This window comes from Microcaecilia unicolor, chromosome 9 (assembly GCF_901765095.1).
Source record: "Microcaecilia unicolor chromosome 9, aMicUni1.1, whole genome shotgun sequence".
NCBI classification, from domain to species: domain Eukaryota; kingdom Metazoa; phylum Chordata; class Amphibia; order Gymnophiona; family Siphonopidae; genus Microcaecilia; species Microcaecilia unicolor.
Window position 1 is genome coordinate 131,623,666 of NC_044039.1, and position 20,603 is coordinate 131,644,268.

Consider the following 20,603-nt stretch of genomic DNA (forward strand, 5'->3'; position numbering starts at 1 on the left):
AACGCCTCCCTGACACCCTCTTCATGAAATATGCCAATGAAAACACAGCACAAGAAAAGGCAATGTATTAAAGCCCCAACGTTTGTGCACTTTAGAATATTTTAAAATTACAAATGGCAACAACTTGCACAGTTTTAATAGGGGTAGTTACTAACATATGTTAAAGCAATAATGTATGATGTTTCCTTCATAGAACTGTAATGTGCATTACATTACCATAATCATTTACACTAGTTTCAATTACTGCAGGATCTATAACAATGAGATTTATATGCATGCAAAACGCCTGAGTAACACAGCTTACAGTGAAATTCAATATCTGCGTCATTTTTCCTCCCTGGGTTGCTAACCTGTGGCTCAGTGTTCCGAAGGAACCTCTCTTAAAGGAACTGGCTTGGTTAAATAATAGGAATACCCCTATCTTAACTACTCATTGGTGATCTGGGGATGGCTACGCAGGGGGGTCTCCAGTCGCTTCTGCCTCTGCTGGCAGTGGGCTTAAAAGGACACGAGTTGATCCTTAGTTGGTTGTCTCATGGTACTACCTCTAAGAGGTCAGGTTGCATATAAGGGCAAAAATATATGGCAGCTCAATCCCCTAGCAGTTGTTGCCATTCTGCCAGTAGAGGGTTGCAGGTGCCATTTTGAACCCATCACTGGCTGGGGCAGGATTGCTTGGGGGACCTCGCATGCACTTCTATCCCTGGATCACCAGTGACTTGTTAAAGAAGGCCTGGGAGGGAGCTGGGTCTTACTTTGATGAAATGTTATGTCTTTGGAGGGGGGAGGAACACTTAACCATTCATATTGTTTTACCAAACTAGCTCCTTTAAGAGCAGTTCTCTTGAAGCATTGGGCTATAAGTTAGCAGCCTGATAGTAACATAGTAAACAACGGCAGATAAAGACCTTTACGGTCCATCCAGTCTGCCCAACAAGATAAACTCATTTTACATGGTATGTGGTACTTTATTTGTATACCCAAGTTTGATTTGTCCTTGCCATTCTCAGGGCACGGACTGTAGAAGGTGTGCCCAATGCCCAGTACTCTTCTTGTACTAAAAGTTCTGATGCTAATGTCAAAGCCCCTTAAAATTTACACTCAAACCCATCCATAGCTATTCAGTCACGATCTGGGCGTAGACTGTCGAAGTCTGCCCAGCACCGGTTTTGCTTCCCAATTACTGGCGTCGACAACCAATCTCCGCTAAGATTCCGTGTACAGGCTTTCTTTTTCTTAGAATAACACAGCTTGTGAAGTTTACACCATGCTGCATTTCTCCTGTACTGCAGGCGTCATTAGTGTCTTATTTTACCACAGTTTAGTGATTTCCCTCATAAATGGTTTTACTTTTAAGCTGTTATTTGACATTTCTTTAAGCTGCTTTTCTGCAATTGCCCTGCATTCCTAAGAGCAGATGTCCTTGGAAGCCACAAGATCTGGCATCTGATTGTATCATGAAGGTGCAGAGAAAATTGTTTTGAGACCACATAACCAGAATGTACCCATCCAATCTAGCACGTATGAGACGATCCCCGGCTGCTTTGCAAGCACGTCCACTACGAGCATTAAGGGTATTACATGCAATATGAATAGAGTGGTGTGATCTCTGATCACACCACTTCACTTGCATTGATTTTTGATCTGAAGAAGGCAGGCTACCTTTGAAAGCTAATCAAAAACACACGCGCATGCTGCCACATGCCATTTTTTGGCGCACCTTTGTAAAAGGGCCCTTTAATGCTTATTCCTAAGCTGTTTCTATAGATAGTAATGCTGGTTGTACCTGTTGTTGGGACTTTATCCTTGAGGCAAACAGGCTTTCCGTGAAACAACTAAATAAATGTACTGAGCTAACAAATTTTTATTCATTTATCCACCTTTCTGTTCATGTTTGCTTTTTATGTTTCAGTTGTTCCTTTAGCCGATTATTATATCATTGCTGGAGTCATTTACCAGGCACCTGACTTGGGATCTGTTATAAACTCCAGAGCGGTAAGCATTTTATTTATTTATTTTTAATTTTGCATACACAGACCCAATTAGTTCCAGCTCATTATCCTTACTAACTATAGTTAGACCATAAATCAAATTACCCAGTATGATGATCTAAGTTTTGATACCATTAGTGCTGCCAGATGTAATTTGGTGCTTAGTTATGATGGCAGTCACCTGTGAGGGAAATGAATGTCAACTGCAGATTTGCATGATGAACTGGACCTGGTGATATATCCAGCAATTCACTTGATCCACATGTTGAAGAAATTATCTTGTGGTTAGCTAATCACTAGGGCTTCAACAGAACACTTGCCTGTAATCTGTGCCATTGAATGTATTCAGATATGGCAACAGATAGTGGTGGTGGATACTTTTTTCTAGATTTTCCCCAAGTCTAACTTTCCCTTCTTCCTCATTCATTTTGCACCATCATCAAGCAGTATGACTGCTGTGAGAATGGTGTATGTGAATGGAACGTTTCAAGAACTTTCTCCTCCTCTTGTTCAGTCTGTGGCCACTGCTTGACATGTTAAATTCATAGGCAGTGTTTTGGATGTGGTGTAGTTTATTTGTTACTGCACTGCTTTACTGAGCTGTATTTCCTCCCCGCCCTGTACTGTAATTCTGCAAAGTCAACAATTTATCGACCGCAGAGCAGGAGAAACACATCGCATCCTTTTAATGCCACTATCACTTTCCTACCCCCCTGGCTCCCCCCCCCCCCCCCATACTATACCCACCCCCTCTTTCCTCCCCCCCCTTCCAATCCCCACTGAGGTATCTTCCAGAGATTAACCAACATGTAGTCTATGCCCACCCCCCTCGGAATCAAAGGGAATTTAGTACCAGACTTCTACCTCTTGTATGTAATGACTGAATATATGGGCCCCAAATGTGGATGTGGTATAGTTTAAACATTCAACTGAATATGAGTAATGCATTCGGGGCACGAGGGGGCTGAATATTCGGTACAGCTCTAGTTTAAATGAGTGAAAATCTTAGACTAAAATCCATTTGCCTTTAAAACAGACTCGGTTTGGGGTACTGAAAATTTAAACAAAGTTTCTGTTTGAAACATGTGACTTTCATAAGCATTAATGTCAAAATAGCCCTTGCTTTTTTCTTTTATGTGCATACGGTTGGAAAGGAAGAAGGGGTGATGGAGGGAGTCTGTCCATTGTGCAGCAATGACACCACCTGGCTTGAGTGTGCTTATATTCTGGTTCTGGAGGGAGCCATCATTTTGTGCCTGTCAGCCAGAAACCTGTCACTGTACTAATGGGTCAGATTGCAGTGGCCGTGGCCAAAGGGATATTAGGCTGCATAGAGAGGGGTATAACCAGCAGAAGAAAGGAGGTGTTGATGCCCTTGTACAAAACATTGGTGAGGCTCCACTTGGAGTATTGTGTTCAGTTTTGGAGGCTGTATCTTGCTAAGGATGTAAAAAGACTTGAAAGAAAAGTGATGAAAATAGTATGAGGTTTGCATAACAAGACATACGAGGAAAGACTTGCTGACCTGAACATGTATACCCTGGAGGAAAGGAGAAACAGGGGTGATATGATACAAATGTTCAGGTATTTGAAAGGTATTAATCCACAAACAAACCTTTTCCAAGACAGGAAGGCAGTAGAACTAGAGTACTTGAATTGAGGTTGAAAGAGGACCAACTCGAGAATAATGTCAGGACGTATTTTTTCACCGAGAGGGTGGTAGATACCTGGAATACTCTCCCACGGGAGGCGGTGGAGATACAAATGGTAACAGAATTCAAAAATGCATAAGATAAGCACAATGGAATCCTGTTTAGAAGGAATGGATCCAAAGAAGCTTAGCAGAGATTAGGTAGCAACACCGATAACTGGGAAACCAAGCCATTATTGGACAAACTTCTACGATCTGTGCTCTGATCATGGCTGGACAGATTCAGCTTCAGAAGTTGGCAAACAAGGCCAGTGCTAGGCAGACTTCTATGATCTGTGCTCTGATTGTGGCTGAAAAGATTTGGATGGGCTGGAGTGGAGCAGCACCAGGCAGACTTCTGTGGTCTATGCCCTGAAAATGACAAGGACAAATCAAGTGATATATAGAAATAAACTAAAGACAATATTAGGGAGCTGGTTTCAAAGTAATATCATACATATCTATTTAGAAATCCAGTCATCAAAAAGTAAGCAATAGTCTGGTATAGCCTCTAGAAGCACAACACCGTTTTCAATGTTAAGGTGAGAGCTAGGGCTTCATCATCATCGGCAGTTAAAAACCTCCTTCTTTTCTTAATATTTTTCTTAAAAATTTTTTAATTTTTTAATTTCTTCGGATTGTCGTGCATTTCTCAAAAGAAATTTTACTTAGCTTAGAGAGACGCTCAGCCCGCTTTTCTCTAGACCGAGATCAACAGGTCCCGTTTCACAATAGCTGCTTCAAGACCAACAGTCATCTGTTAATCAATTCACCGGTCTTCAATCATACTAGAAAAATAAAAGGAGACAAACAAACTTTACTCAAACTTTGAGTCACCTCCTTTTTTTCTCTCTTATAGATCTCCAAATACATGCTTACAATCCGTTCATTCCGCCGACGGTCGCATGAAAAGCAGCCAGAAACTAAACATGGCGGCTCTATATACTGCTTATGACGTCACACGCTGTCAGAAGCAGCCAATCCAACCACTCCCAAAGATGTTAAAGTTGCATTATTCAAAAACATATTGAAAAAATCCCTTCTTTCTCATATTTAAACCTAAAGCTGCCATTATAAGTATGTAGAAATGTAAACATAAAAAAAAAACGTCGGAAAAAACAATACCGACTTCAGAAAGAATAATCTTCAAAGAAAGCCTATTCAGAAAAAATGCTCAGAAAAAATGTATCCACTCAATTCTGCCATTCAAGCCACCAGGAGCCATAGAATCAAGGCGGAATATCAACTGCTGTTCTTTCCTCAGAAGCCACAACTGGGCTTCTTCTTCTCTCAGTAAAGGACTCGCTTGCTGTAAAACACATTTGAGTGAGCTAAAGCTATGCTGCAAATCTGTGCAATGTATTGCTAATGGTGACGTAGTTTTTTTAGTAGAAATAACACTCTTATGTTCAATCAACCTCACATATAATTGTCTAGTGGTTTGACCACCATACAGTTTGTCACACAAGTCCTTTACTGAGAGAAGAAGAAGCCCGGTTGTGGCTTCTGAGGAAAGAACAGCAGTTGATATTCCGCCTTGATTCTATGGCTCCTGGTGGCTTGAATGGCAGAATTGAGTGGATACATTTTTTCTGAATAGGCTTTCTTTGAAGATTATTCTTTCTGAAGTCGGTATTGTTTTTTCCGAAGGGATTTTTTCAATATGTTTTTGAATAATGCAACTTTAACATCTTTGGGAGTGGTTGGATTGGCTGCTTCTGACAGCGTGTGACGTCATAAGCAGTATATAGAGCCGCCATGTTTAGTTTCTGGCTGCTTTTCATGCGACCGTCGGCAGAATGAACGGATTGTAAGCATGTATTTGGAGATCTATAAGAGAGAAAAAAGGAGGTGACTCTAAAAGTTTGAGTAAAGTTTGTTTGTCTCCTTTTATTTTTCTAGTATGATTGAAAACCAGTGAATTGATTAACAGATGGCTATTGGTCCTGAAGCAGCTATTGTGAAAAGGGACCTATTGACCACGGTCTGATCTTGGTCTAGAGAAAAGCGGGCTGAGCGTCTAAGCTAAGTAAAATTTCTTTTGAGAAATGCACGACAGTCTGAAGAAATTTAAAAAAATTTTAAGAAAAATATTAAGAAAAGAAGGAGGTTTTTAACTGCCGATGATGATGAAGCCCTAGCTCTCACCTTAACATTGGAAATGGTGTTGTGCTTCTAGAGGCGTTTTCCTCCAGTAATACCAGACTATTGCTTACTTTTTGATGACTGGGTTTCTCTATAGATATGTAAGGACAAATCAAGATCAGGTATGCATATGAAGTATCACACCATACCTTTTGTAATGAGTTTGTGTTGGGCAGACTGCATAGACCATAGAGGTGTTTATCTGCCGTCATTTACTGTTACTGTGTTAGTCGGGAAACTATTAAAAGTGGAGGGCAGGGGGAGTGGCACATATGTTGTCATAGCCTCACAAAGTGCTTCTTCCAGTAAGCTTGAAGACCAAAAGGAGCAGGAGGAAATGGCTGGGTGAAAAGAAAAGGTACAATTAAAGTGAAATAGAAATGAGAAATTTTCTATACCTGTCACCAGACCCATGAAGTGGGCAATTTTACAATTGGGTGTCTCTATTTAGGCGCCCTGATGGTGGGCATTGGAAACTATTCTGTAATGGAATAGTAGCATACAGCGTAACCCACTATTGGTGCACCTAACATTTAGGCATCCCTGCCTACACCAGCCATAGAACTGGCATAAGTGCAGCAGTGATGGGTGTAACTTATGCCTTTGTTCTGCCCATGTCTATGTCGCCTTGGCGCTTTTGCATGATGGTTGTGTGTTAACAGAATTGTGTTTAGGTGGTATACTGGCATAGGCTTGTATATGCTAGTATTCTAAATATTTATGCACACAATGGGTATAAATGTTGGTATCCAGTTTATAGAATTTCCCTTCACATGCGGAGAATACTGTATCTCAGAACTGTGAGCTGATCTAGTTTATTGTTTATTTCAGTTTAATATATTGTCCTTCCTGTGAACATCACAGTGTGCTTTATATAATAAAAGAAATAAGAAAAGTATGAAAAACAGAAAAAGAACACCATTAAAGATAGGAAAATGACCATTCATACAACAGCAGAGACTAAAGGGGAGGAGAGAGAATACAAGGTTATTACTAAAGAAAGCGAGAAGGAAAAGGCTTCTGAGGTTCTTTAGCCTGAATAATCTTGTGTGCAAAATTATTGAGTGGAGGAGTGGCCTAGTGGTTAGAGTGGTGGACTTTGGTCCTAGGGAACTGGGTTTGATTCCCACTTCAGGCACAGGCAGCTCCTTGTGACTCTGGGCAAGTCACTTAACCCGCCATTGCCCCAGGTACAAATAGGTACCTGTATATAATATGTAAGCCGCATTGAGCCTGCTATCAGTGGGAAAAGCGCGGGGTACAAATGTAAATAAAATAAAAAAAATTCCATTTAAGTGTCATACCAAGTGACAGTTTCAGTGCATGTATTTACATTTCTGCCCCATTTCCTTGAGAAACTGTATTACTTGCTCATTTCTGTGACACTAGATTTGTTTGGGAGAGAGAGAAAAAGATCACAAAAACCCATTGGCTACAAAGCAACATAAACACAGTAGTGTACCAAAAACAAGAATAATAAAAATCGAATTTGCTCATTTATAGTGTGTCGGTAGTGAGAGCTCTTTTATGCAAGTTCATTCTTCAGGTGGGGCAGAATATGAAAAGTGCTCAGCACCGTAAAACAAATTTTCCTTTTGGAAGGATCCTTGGTGCAAGCAATTCTGTGGTGAAAGATGGATTGTATTGAGGTGCTATGCTGCCAGGGCAATTCTATAACTTCGCATCTCCATTTAGTAGCCTAGGTTCCATTATAGAATATTAGCATAACCCAGTATAAATGCGCCTATCATTTAGGCGCAAGTGGGAGTCTCATCTACGTCCTACTCCTGTGTGCTCCCCCTTTCTAAATGCACATTATGGGGTCCTTTTACCAAGCTGTGGTAAAAGGGGCCCTGAGATAGCAGCGGGGGCCATGTTTGCCACGCACCAGGGCATTTTTTACTGCAGCAGATAAAAAGCCTCTTAAAGACAGGGCCATGCAGTAAGATTATTCTTGCTATGTTGGGGGGGGGGGGGCACTTACTCCTGCATAACCTGGCGGTAAGCGGGCAGCACACTGCTCGATTTACTGCCATGCTGTTGAAGTTATGAAGTTACTTTCTGTAGGCCTGGAAATGACATGCGTTTGAGGCAGAACTACCACCAGCAGCTGGGCTGGGCTGGCGGTAGTTCCGGGTTGCCACACGGCAACCCTTTAGTACAAGGGCCCCTATGTAACTTAGGCAGGAGTTTGTAGAATAGCGCTTTAGGCAGTATGCTGGCATATACGTTTAATTGCGTACATATATGTATATATGCCAATGTTCTAAATGTTTATATATATAATGCAGTGTAAATATGAGCGCATGGGTTATAGAACTGCCTCCTACATGGGAAGATGGTGGCGTTTAAAAAAATGTGAATATATATTTTTTGCACTTTCATGGGCCAGATTCTATATAAGGTGCCTAAAAAAATCCACACAGTAAACATTCCTGCCTAAGCATATTCTATAAGCAGCGCTTAAAACTTTGCGCATCCATTTACACCAGCGAAAATGTGGCGTAAATCCCTGCGTGTAGATTTGCGCATACTGGGCCATATTCTATAACTATGCGTGCAAATTTGGGAACACCCATTTCCCCACACATAGCCATACCCCTTTTGAACTGTGCAAATTAGAATTTAGGCGCAGTTCATTACAGAATATGCTTATCGAGTTGTGTGTGTAAATTCTAATTATTGCCAATTAGTGCTCATTACTTAAGTGCTGTTATCAATGCTGATTAGCTTGTTAAGCCAATTAAGTTACGCGCATTATTATAGAATACGGCTGGATTTCGGTGCAGATCTCTAGGCACGTTATATAGAATCTGGCAGTAAATGTCAAGCCTTGACTATATAGTAATGGTGTTGATGATATATGGTCTTTGTTCTACAGATGAGCATCCTATAAATATCTGAGGGGTCCTTTTTACAAAGCGTGCCCTTACACAGGTCTTTCTTACATGCTAAGACCATTTCTGCCACATCCGGAAAATGGCATTCTTTCCCCCCCCCCCCCCCCCATTTTCTGAATTAATGTTGATGCACTAATGTTAGCAAAAACAGAGAAGCGGGAATAGACCATGCGATCCGGAGACAAACGAGACTTCAGTTGATTATGAGCAATTTATTGGTGAAGACTCGACACAGTACCATGTTTCGGCTGGTAGCCTGTATTAGGAATCGTTAAATAAAATGCAACACCATCAAATGGTCAATAACCATAAATTAATTTGATGGTGTTGCATTTTATGTAACGACTCCTGATGCAGGCTGCCAGCCGAAACACGGTACTGTCGAGTCTTTACCAATAAATTGTTCATGAGTCTTGACCAATAAATTTTTCATAATTGACTGAAGCCTCCTCGTTTGTCTCCGGATCGCCGGATTTATTTCCCACTTCTCTGTTTTTGTGTTCCCTCGCCTCAGCAGACTCTCACCAAACCCATGCACTAATGTTGCCATTAGCGTGTGGCCATTAACAACAAATGTTGTAGGTGCTCATGCGCTAATGCTGCAGCGTTTGTTAGTGCCAACATGCTAACACATTAGCACAGAAATGCCCATTCTCTGCCCCCAGATATGACCCCTCAGCCAAAAAACAAACAAACAAATTTTAGTGTGTTGTTAGCGCACACAATTTGAAACGTACTGCGGGATGCCTCAGCACGCCCCATAGTAAAACCTTTTAAGCTGCTGTAAGCACGCATTAATACTTACCGCAGCCTAGTAAAATAACCCCTGAATTTATTCTGTTTGGTTCATCTCTGTGGTGGCTTTCATTTTTTTTTTTTCCACTACAGTGGAATTCCATCCCTTTCAGCAGTTTAGTGTCTTTTAAGATTAAGGGCTGTGCTGTACATTGCAGAAGGTAATAATGTAATAAATTTAGCACAGCTGCCTACACAGGCTGTAGTGAAACGAAAAAAAAATTGATAAATTTGTAGTAACGTCAACAATAAATTTGGCAAACAAAATTAATCCAACATATGACAGTTGATATTTTGTACTCTTCAGTACTGGTTAAATAATCATATCGCTATAGTATTAAACTCATCTTCACATGATGTTTACTTGTTCAGCTCACTGCAGTGCATGGAATTCAGTCGGCTTTTGATGAAGCCATGTCCTATTGCCGTTATCACCCTTCCAAAGGCTACTGGTGGCACTTCAAAGACCAAGAGGACCGAGGTAAAATGCATAGGTTGCTAGATTAAGCAGCTGATTTTAGAGTGGGCACCATAAGTGAATGTGGCCAGTATGAAATTCATTTTATAAAAAAGGTGCCTAGATTAGATTGAGGACAAACAGGCACCTGGTTAGGTGCATTTTATAAATATACATTAACACCCACGTGTATTTATAAAATACTAATGTAAGTGGCAGAAATCACACCTGCCTTGCAAGTGCGAATATTTACATCTGCTCTTGATTATTTAAATATCTATGTGTTCAAATTAGTGTGTTTTTGTGTACTTGTGAACTCCCATACTCTGTTCATGTCATCTTTTACTCTAGTCAGTATTTTATGAGAGGCCACGTGCATGCAAATATGACATAAGCATAGACTTTTGCTTTTGAAATTGCCACTTACACATGCAACCAGCAGCAGCAGGAGCATGCTAGAGCAGGCATAAATATACAAGTGTATGACTGATGGATTATGCACATATACTTTGCATTTTGCAGGGTGGCTTGATTATTTTTTGGGAGGTGAGCTTATGGGGTTGTCCAAAAATGGCACTATGTTAGGGATGGGGTTGAGACTTTTGTGGTGATGGGGGAGTTGAACTATGATAATGTCGTGAAAGCCTTAATATAACCACCAGTATGATTTTTGTACTGCTCATCCTATATGGAACTTGGCACTGAAGTCATTAAAAGCCTAGATTGAGCACACAGCACTCTGATCTAGTCTCAGCCAACTCAGGCCAGGCTTTTAATAAGGTAACATACAGTCTGATGTCCAGCCAGGTGGGTTTACCTGTGTTTTCCAGTATGTAGGCTCGTTTCAGGCTCCAGCTGATGCATCTTTACATTGGGCTGACCTATAGTCACCTGACAAAGCGAAGAGATGCCATAGCCAGCCACTGCTACTGCTGACATTGGTGAGCTTGCCAATCTTCTTGTGTGTATAACTTCTCTGTTTTAGTATTTTCACCGATTTACCTGATGAGTTAGCTTTATTAGGTGGTCTGTTTCTCTCTTCCCTGCCCATCCAGCATTACACCATCTGTGCTCTTCCCATCCCCTCATCCTGCATCGCTCCGTCTCTCTCTCTCCGTCCCCAAATCCAGCATTGCCCCTGTCTGTCTCTCATCTCCCCCTCCCCCCTTGCATCTTGTTGCCATTCTAGGTCGGTCGCAGCAGTAGTGGCACCTTTTCTCTGTGTGCGTCGCTGATAGCTTTGCAGTTTCATCCCTCTGACACAGGAAATTTACTAGTTTGCAGCAGAGTGCACAGGGAAATGGTCCCACACGTCTTCCTGTTTAATCACTGCCGCTGACTTGGAAAAGCAGCAGGCCCAGCAGTGGTGGCAGCAGGAGAGAAGGGAAAATTGTGGTCGGAGCTTGAGAGGCTTATACTGAGTGCTTGTGCCTGTGAAAAACCTATGGTGGATAAAAAAAACCCCAAACTGTTTGTCACTATTCAAAGTGTGTATAAGAACATAAGAGTAACCATACTGGGTCAGATCAATAGTCCATCTAGCCCAGTACCCTGTTTTCCAAACAGTGGCCAAGCCAGGTCACAAGTACCTGGCAGAAATCCAAATCGTGGCAACACTCCATACTACAAATCCCAGGGCAAGCAGTTGCTTCCCATGTCTGTCTCAATAGCAGACTATGGACTTTTCCTCCAGGAATTTGTCCAAACCTTTTTTAAACCCAGATACGCTAACTGCTGTTATCACATCCTCTGGCAAAGAGTTTCAGAGCTTAACTATTCATTGAGTGAAAAAATATTTCCTCCTATTTATTTTAAAAGTATTTCCATGTAATTTCCTCGAGTGACCCCTTGTCTTTGTACGTTTGGAATGAGTAAAAAATCGATTTACTTCAACTCATTCTACACCACTCAGGATTTTGTAGACCTCAATCATATCTCCCCTCATCCACCTCTTTTCCAAGATGAAGAGCCCTAAACCTCTTTAGCCTTTCCACATATGAGAGGTGTTCCATCCCCTTTATCATTTTAGTCGCTCTTCTTTGAACCTTTTCTAATTCCGCTATATCAGAAAAGATTCAAAGATGCTGAACAGATTACAGACTGTCTCAATGCTGTGTCACCTTAGCTGTAGTTACTGTTTCTATTAGGCTTATTTAATATGAGTACATTGTTTTTATTGTGATGTTTTCCATCGGTAAACTAGAGCGGACTGGTAAGTGTTTTTGCATTATTAAAACAGTAGCACTTACTTTCTTGAGGCATTTCATTTGTTTTGCCTTGGGGAGAATCATAAGATTTTTGTTGTTGTTGTTTTCAAAGGGTGGGGTCAGAGGTTTTTGGTGAAATGTGATGACAGGGGTGGAGATCAATTTTTGCATCAAAATCAAATGATGTCATTTATGGACAACCCCTATGGACTGTACTATTTTCTCCTGTGGTTTTTTGTGTTGGGGTCATTTATGTTTTTGTTACTTTATGTATCTTTCCTTGGGCAAAGTATTTATCCAAACCCTAAAGTCCACTCAATTCTGTCCTCAGGAATGCCTACATTTATACACACACAAAACTTCCATGTAGCATATTTCTTACATGTATATGGCAATGAATCTCGCCCTACCCAGCCTTCTAAAATTGTCCTCCTTTCTGTATCGGAGAAGTGCTAAGATAGCAGGTCATAGTTACTGAGACCATTAAGACTGCCAGCCAGCCTTTATGTGTCAAGATGACAACGAATATAGGCTTTTATTGTTTTTATGATTTGTATTTCTTTTAAAAAATATTTCCAGTTAATATTTCTTGATTGGCCCTTGGTTTATGATGTGTTTTACTAGTGAGAGTGTAGGAACTATCTTCATTTCCACTGGGTAGAAAATGATAACTTTTTTTAAAAAATCAAATTGAGAATGCTGTTAAGCGTGGGTGACTTTAGAATGAGCTATGCGTGCCCTGCAGGGCTATTTTCATGGTATAAAATATGTTAAACAAGGACCTTTGGTTGTACTGTCAAATGAAATCTTGACAGCTGAGCTCTTAAATTCCACATTCCATTTTTCAATAAATCTTAAAGCTTCCGTTTTAGCTCAATGCCTTAATTTTAACATACCTGTGTCTCAGTTCTTGCATTATTTTTTATTCTTGGGTCTCATTTCTTATTTTCATTTAGGGGATCTTTTACTAAAGACTGGCACATTATCTGCCACAGGACCCTGCTGCAGATAACATGCACTAATCTCTAGTGAAAGATACCCTTAGTGCCTTGTGCATAGATATAAAATAGGGAAGTAAAGGGGACATTGCAAATGAATATTCATAGCTTGATAGCTCCCAGTAGAGGCTATTTTTTAAAATCTGTTTATTATTTAGTAACTAGTAAAAAAGGCCCGTTTCCGAAACCAATGAAACGGGCGCTAGCATGTGGCTTTTTGTGTGTGTGTGTGTGTGTGTGTCAGAGTTATTTTGTGTGTGTGTGTGAGTGTGTGAGGGTGCAGTGTGTGTGCAGGTTGTTTTGTTTTTTGCTTGGGGATTGGGGGATGTGCTGTGCTGTGCTGGCAAAGTGGGTTGGATTGGTGTGTGGCTTTGAGGGTGTGTTTCTGTTGTATTGTGTGTGTGTGGTTTTGTCTTTCAAGGAGGTTTGTGGAGGGGGGTCTTTCTGTTGGTGAAATGTAAATGTGGTTGTAGGGGGGTCAGCCTTTGCTGAGTGGTGGTTTTTTTTCCAGGTTTTTTTTTTGTGTTGTGCTGAGGCAGCAGTGTTGTTTTAGATGGGCGGAAGGTAGAGGAGCACGTTCTTTGTCTGTCAGTATTTTTTGGCCGTTTCAGGGCTGCTGTAGGGGAATGCTGGAAGAGAAATGTGCTGTTGGAAGCAGCGCCATCTTTTTCCATTGGGCTGGGGTTCTGGGCATCCTGGAGGTGGGTGATGGCTTGCCTGAGGACGGGGATGGTTGTTTTAAGTTGGCGGAAGGGAGAAGAGCACGGTCTCAGTGTGCGGTTGTTTCGTTAGTTTGGCAGCCAGTCTCCAGCGATTCCTAGGCAGGGAAGGAGTACTCCTCCCCCTTCCTTGGTTGCTGTTTGCGGCTGGCTGGGTCGCGGGTAATCCTTCCAGCTGGGCCGCAGCTTGTCCTGTTCGCCCACATCCCAGATGGTGACGAGCACGTTGTTTTCCGGCTCCTCCGACTCCATGTCAAGTGATCCCAAATATAGTCTGTGCTATAGCCCTCTGGCACTCTTCAGTACTGGCATTAGGCATTTAAAAATTTCTCCCCCCCCCCCCCCGGGGGTCTATTTTTGCACATACCCACAGCAGGAATATTCTTCTCTCGTTCCAGCGGTGGTTCTGTGCTCTCTGTGCTTCAACAGATAATGAGCCATTCCGCTGGGGAATGCTCCTCCCTTATTGTCACGTAGTTTCCTCTGATTGGTCCGTCTTACGTTGCCTAGTGTTGCCTGGGAACGGTGTTGTGATGGTCCTTTGTGTTTCAGAATGTTGAGGGTGTTTTTTCTGATTGGTCCGTCATGCGAGGGCGGGGCAGAGAGACATGGTCAGTGTTGTGGCTTCACCACCATGAATCCATGAACCCTTCAGGGAGTGACTGAGTGACTTCAGAACGTTGTCTTCAGAATGTTGAGGGTGAGTTTTATTATAGTAGATAAGAACAGTAACCAAAATGAATTATCAAAGGAAACATGAAAACTGCATTGATATATAGTAAATACAGAAATAAACAATAACTGGAGAGTATGAAGAATAAGAATTCATGATTGTATTAAGCAGTTACAGCTGATTGGGTGGCAGAGCTGGAGGCGGGGATGGTGCTGGGCAGACTTATACGGTCTGTGCCAGAACCGGTGGTGGGAGGCGGGGCTGGTGGTTGGGAGGCGGGGATATGCTGGGCAGACTTATACGGTCTGTGCCCTGAAAAGGACAGGTACAAATCAAGGTAAGGTATACACAAAAAGTAGCACATATGAGTTTATCTTGTTGGGCAGTCTGGATGGACAGTGCAGGTCTTTTTCTGCCGTCATCTACTATGTTACTATGTATTGTTAAAACATCAGTTGGAGTTCGTAGACATTCAGTCAGGGGTTGCCATAATAATTGTATCTGAAGAGCTAATGTCAGTAGAAGGTCCAGATAGATACACTTGCTGCAAAGCCATCAACTTCAAAATTACAGCCTTATAGCTAACTGAACTATTGATATGAAACAATTCTAAATGTATCCCAAACTAAGCCACAAAAATAGTTGTCAATTCGGACAAAAATATAACATGGCTAAGTGTACCCATCTCATCATTGCATGACTAACAGATTGGAAGCAGGATAGACCTTGTACAATTTTACTTGTGTCCAATAGGCTCGATGTGCCAAAAAGTATAGCGTTTGAATAATAGAAGCCCATTTAAAGTATTAAAAAATTTTTTTCTATCCTGTACCAGAACTGGGACTGGCATCCAGGATGAAAAGTATGAGCCTATTCATGCTCCCAGATTTTGGTTAGCCCTACAGTTTTAATCTTATCCAACATTTTTATATCTTTGGACTGCCAAAGAGATCACTTAATCATGGCTTTATCTTAAGCTTTGGATTATTCCATAGATAATATTTTAATAGCTATTTAGCAAGCTTGGGGCCCCTTTTATCATGCTGTGGTAAAAGGGGGCTGCAGTGGCATCAGCATGTGGGTTTGCTGTGTGCCAAGGCCCCCTTTTACTGCAGTGAGTAAAAGGTCTCTTTTTTTTTTTTTTTTTAAAGGGAAATGGCCAGGCGGCAAGTTAAACATTTGCCATATGGCCATTTCCCGGGTGAGCCCTTACTGCCACCTATTTAGGAGGCAGTAAAGGCTCCAGGGCTACCCCGGCACAAAAATTAGAAAAAGAAATCTGACGCACCAGAAATGTCTCGCATTGGGGGCAGGCACAGGCACTACCGCTGGGCTCCTGTGGTAGTGTCGGATTGGCGCACGCCACGTCTTTGTAAAAGGGCCCCCTAGTGAGGACCAGATTTGTAGCATGAATAATAGTATTAGTGGTTATTTGTACGGTTAAGCAATTCCACAAGATCTTTGCAGGGGAACAGGGGACACCAACGCAGCTTCAAGCTAAAACAGTGGAAAACCAAAGCCCACTTTCCCTCCACCTGTCCTAGTAGAGGCTGCTTCTGTATATATATCTACGTGATGCCACATTTCAGATTAGGAGTCGCTGCCCAGAAAAAGGATCTAGGTATTATCATTGATACGTTGAAACCCTCTGCTCAGTGTGCAGTGGCGGCTAAGAAAGCAAATAGAATATTGGGAGTTATTAGGAAAGGAATGGAAACCAAAAAAATGAGAATGTTATAATGCCTTTGTATTGCTCCATGTTGTAATGTCTTTGTATTGCGATCACACCTCAAATACTGTTTTAATTCTGGTCACCGTATCTCAAAAAAGATATAACGGAATTAGAAAAGGTACAGAAAAGGGCAGTGAAAATGATAGAGGATGGGACGACTTCCCTTTGAGGAAAGGATAAAGCGGCTAGGGCTCTTCAGTTTTCCAAAACTGGGCAGAAATGCACAGATCTCCCTTTGTACATTGCTCGCTATTTGCGAACCCGAGATGTCAAATGCGTTTGACAACTCTGATTTGCCAGACCCCCCCCCCCCACCCACCCATTTCCACCACCGACAGCCTCGCGCCTCCAGACCACCCTCCTAACAAAATTTCTTGGTGGTCCAGTGGACCACACGCCCCTCTCCCCAGTAAATGACCCTGGTGGTCTACCAACCATCTTCCCTCCCCTGCTCTGCAAAGTACCTTAAAAAAAAAAAGGTTGGACTGGAGCAACAGCTCCTTCCTTGGTGCTGCTGCTTTCAAAATGGCAGTGCTCGGCCACTGCCTGTGCATTCTGGGATGTACCAGGTGAGGTTAATGCACTTGTCAGAGGCTGGGCACCACCATTTTGAAAGTGGCGGCACCAAGGCAGGAGGGAGGAGCTGTTGCTCCTCTCCTCCCCGGTACCTTAAAAAATGTTGGACAGGGGAGGAGGGAGGGGGGGTTGCTAGACCACCAGTATCATTTGCTGAGGAGGTGTGCGCTCCACTGGATCACCATGGGATTTTGTCGGGGGGGGGGGAGGGGTCTGGAGGTGCGGGGGTTCAGGAGGTGTTGGGAGTGTATGCAGTCCACTGGGACCACCAGGGATTTTGTCGGGGGGGGGGGGGTCTGGGGTCCACCTGACCTCCAAGGAATTTTGTCATGGGGTGGTCGGGAAGTGTGGGTTTGTGTGCGGTCCACTGGAGCACCAGGGAATATTTTTGGGAGGGGGGGTTCTGGGGTCCACCAGGGAATTTTGTCCGGGGGGGGGGGGGAGTCGGGGTGTATGCAGTCCACTGGACCATCAGGGAATTTTTTCAGGGGGAGGCGGCAGGGCGGGGTCTGGGATCTACCAGACCTCCAGGAAATTTTGTCTGGGGGGGGGAGTCGGGAGATGTGAGGGGGGGTGTGTGCAGTCCGCTGGACTACCAAGTAATTTTGTTGAGGGGGGGGGCTGTGGTCCACCAGACCACCAGTGAATTTTGTTGGGTGGGGGGAGTCGAGAGGTGCAGGGGGTTCAGGAGACTGGGGATGTTCAGTCCACTGGACCACCAAGGAATTTTGTCAGAGGGGAGTCGGGAGGCGTCAGAGGGGGTCTGGGGTCCACCGGACCACCAGGGAATTGCATGCGGTGGGGAGGGGGAGAAGGTGGGGAACACAAGCAGGCAGCCTTTGCAACTGCTTATATTTCCTTCCTCTTCTGACAGCCATAAAATTAGCTCGTTAGAACTAGGTGCTCTGGAGCCGTGATCGCCTGGAATTCTCATTAAAATACTAATGAGCTCATTTGCATGGGGTTCTCAGTGGTTGCTCACACGTTAGAGCCACAGGAAACCCCTTTGTGCATTGCTCACTAAATAACGTTTGTTTAGTCTGGCTTGAACCAGTCTAAGCAAATGTTCAACTTCACGGTAAGCTTTGTGCATTGGGCCCTGAGTGGAACGAGTAGATGTGAATCTCATGTTTACTCTTTCCAAAAATACTAGGACTAGGGGGCACGCAATGAAGCTACTAAGTAATAAATTTAAAACAGACGGAGAAAATATTTCTTCACCCAATGTGTAATTAAACTCTGGAATTTGTTGCCTGAGAATCTGGTAAAAGCAGTTAGCTTGGCAGTGTTTGGATAATTTCCTAAAAGAAAAGTCCATAAGCCATTATTAAGATGGACTTGGGAAAATCCACTGCTTATTTCTAGGATAAGTGGCATAAAATCTGTTTTACTTTTCTGGGATCTTGCCAGATACTTGTGACCTAGATTGGCTGCTGTTGGAAACAGGTTACTGGGCTTGATGGACCTTCAGTCTGTCCCAGTATGGCATCGCTTGTGCTCTGTTTTTTTTTCTTTATGTTCTTAAGTTGCAAGACCAAGGAGCAGGAAGGAATTGCTGCTTCTCCTTTGTCTCCCCCCCCCCCCCCCCCCCCAAAAAAAAAAAAAAAGTTAGTACACTATTTTTATTATACTCTTTTTTTTTAAAGTCTTTCACAGTACCTATTTTCTAGTTATTCAATTCTCTATTTTAACACAAATATGCTATTTCTATAGAACTGCTGGACCAGCGCTGCGTACGTCTAGTAGCGCTATAGAAATGATAAGTAGTAGTAGTAGTAGTATATATGTAATGCTGTGTGATTACATATGAGGGTCCAAGATTCAACAACTATGTTATTGGGGGGTTGGGGGCCAAGAGATCATGTTGGACCTAATGTGAGCTTCCTCCTTTGGTTGCCAGTGGTGCAGAAGGTATAGTTCAAGTTGTTGGCGTTGGCTTCAAAAATCTTTCAGCAACTAGGTACTGGCAAAATTACAATTCTGATTACGGAAATTATGGTTCCAATTGGCGGATGGCTGTCCCTGTTCTTCGAGGAGTGGGCCTGCATAACTATAGACCAATGGGTCCTGGATATTATTTGAGACGGTTACAAATTAGAATTTGCCTCTCCTGTTGCAGATTTTTCTTGAAATTCCCATCCAGGAACTTAAGTGGAGGGCGATTTGCTCAGTGCTTGCCTCCTTCCAGGCCTTGGAGGCTGTTGTACTGGTCCCAGCAGGCGAGCGCTGGTGGGGTCGTTATTCCATTTATTTTGTAGTTCCCGAGCAAAAAGGGGATGCCTTTCATCCGGTTCTAGACCTCAAACAAGTCAACCGGTCTCTGGTGGTCGAGCACTTTTGCATGAAATCGTTGCAGTCCATGCTCATGGCACTAGAGCCAGGGGAGTTCCTTATGGCTTTGGACCTCAAAAAGGCATATTTGCAGATCCCAACTTGACCCCCGCATCAGAAGTTCCTTTATTTTCTGGTCCTCAGCCAGCATTTCCAATTCCAGGCACTGCCCTTTGAGCTAGCCATGGCACCCCAGACCTTTTCCAAGGTCATGGTGGTGGTGGCTGCCTGGTTGCAGCACCAGGGACTTTGAGTTCATCCTTATCTAGACAATTGACTGATCAGAGCCTCCTCCGTTCAGGAGAGCAAGTGGCCTACATCTTGAGTCATCTCATTCTTAGTCGTTGGGGTGGATAATCAATTTCACCAAGAGTCAGCTCGTTCCCTTGCAGACTGTGGACTCCAGAGTCTAGTGTGTGGGGGTGTGCTTCGACACAGCCCAGGGCAAGGTTTTCCTACCAAAGCCCTGCTGCCTCAAGCTGCAGTGGTAGGTTTGTCTTTTGCTTCAGATCCAGGCTCTTCAGGCCTGGAGCTATGTTCAGGTGCTTGGGTCCATGGCAGCAGCCCTCGATGTTGGTACCCTGGGCTTGGGTGCATATACGCCCATTGCAGCAAATTTCTGCTCAGTCGTTGGTCCCTAGTGTCTCAGGATTACGAGAGACCACTCCGCTGGGCTGCCTTGACTCAGAACAGCATGCGATAATGGCTGATGAATTCCAACTTGTATAGGGGTCTCCCTTTTGCGACCCCAGCATGGACGATAGTGATCATCGACACCAGCCTGTTACGTTGGGGGGCTCATTGCCTGTGGTGGGTGACTCAGGGCCAATGGTCCCCAGAGGAATCTCAGTGGCTGATTGGCTGGAGCTTCGGGCCGTGCACTTTGTGTTGAAAGACTTTCTGCTCCTGGTGCAAGGCAAGCCGGTAAGAGTCCTCTCAGACAATATGACAGCACTAACTTACATCTCTAGCAAGGGGGAAATGCACAGTGCAGCTCCAGCTCTCGAGGCATACCTATTTGTCAGGTCGGCAGAGGTCTACCTACAACAGCTCTCGGCAGCTCACATTGCTGGAGCTCAAAACGTGTATGCAGACTTCTTGAGCAGACATGTCTTAGATCCAAGTGAGTGGAAACTAGCAGATTCAGCATTCCAGCTGATGAAGGCAAGGTGGGGAACACCTGTTCTGGATCTCATGGTGACTCGCCACAATGCCAGCACCCTGCGGTTCTTCAGTAGGAAACGGGACCATGGGTCAGAAGGACTGGATGCTCTACTTCAGCTATGGCCGAGCGACCTTCTTTACATCTTTCTTCTGTAGCCCATGTTGGGCAGGGTACTGCAACAGATTCTTCACCATCCAGGTCAGGTGGGTCTGGTGGTGCCGGAT

General features: G+C 43.4%; 1 protein-coding gene across 1 annotated transcript in view; it reads left to right on the top strand.

The window, feature by feature from the left end:
• The window catches only part of MED6 (mediator complex subunit 6), a 104,209-nt gene that overhangs the window by 51,648 nt on the left and 31,958 nt on the right, over window positions 1-20,603 (top strand). The window contains 2 exon segments of the mRNA XM_030214926.1: window positions 1,913-1,995; window positions 9,894-10,002. Coding sequence (XP_030070786.1) covers window positions 1,913-1,995; window positions 9,894-10,002 — 192 coding nt within the window.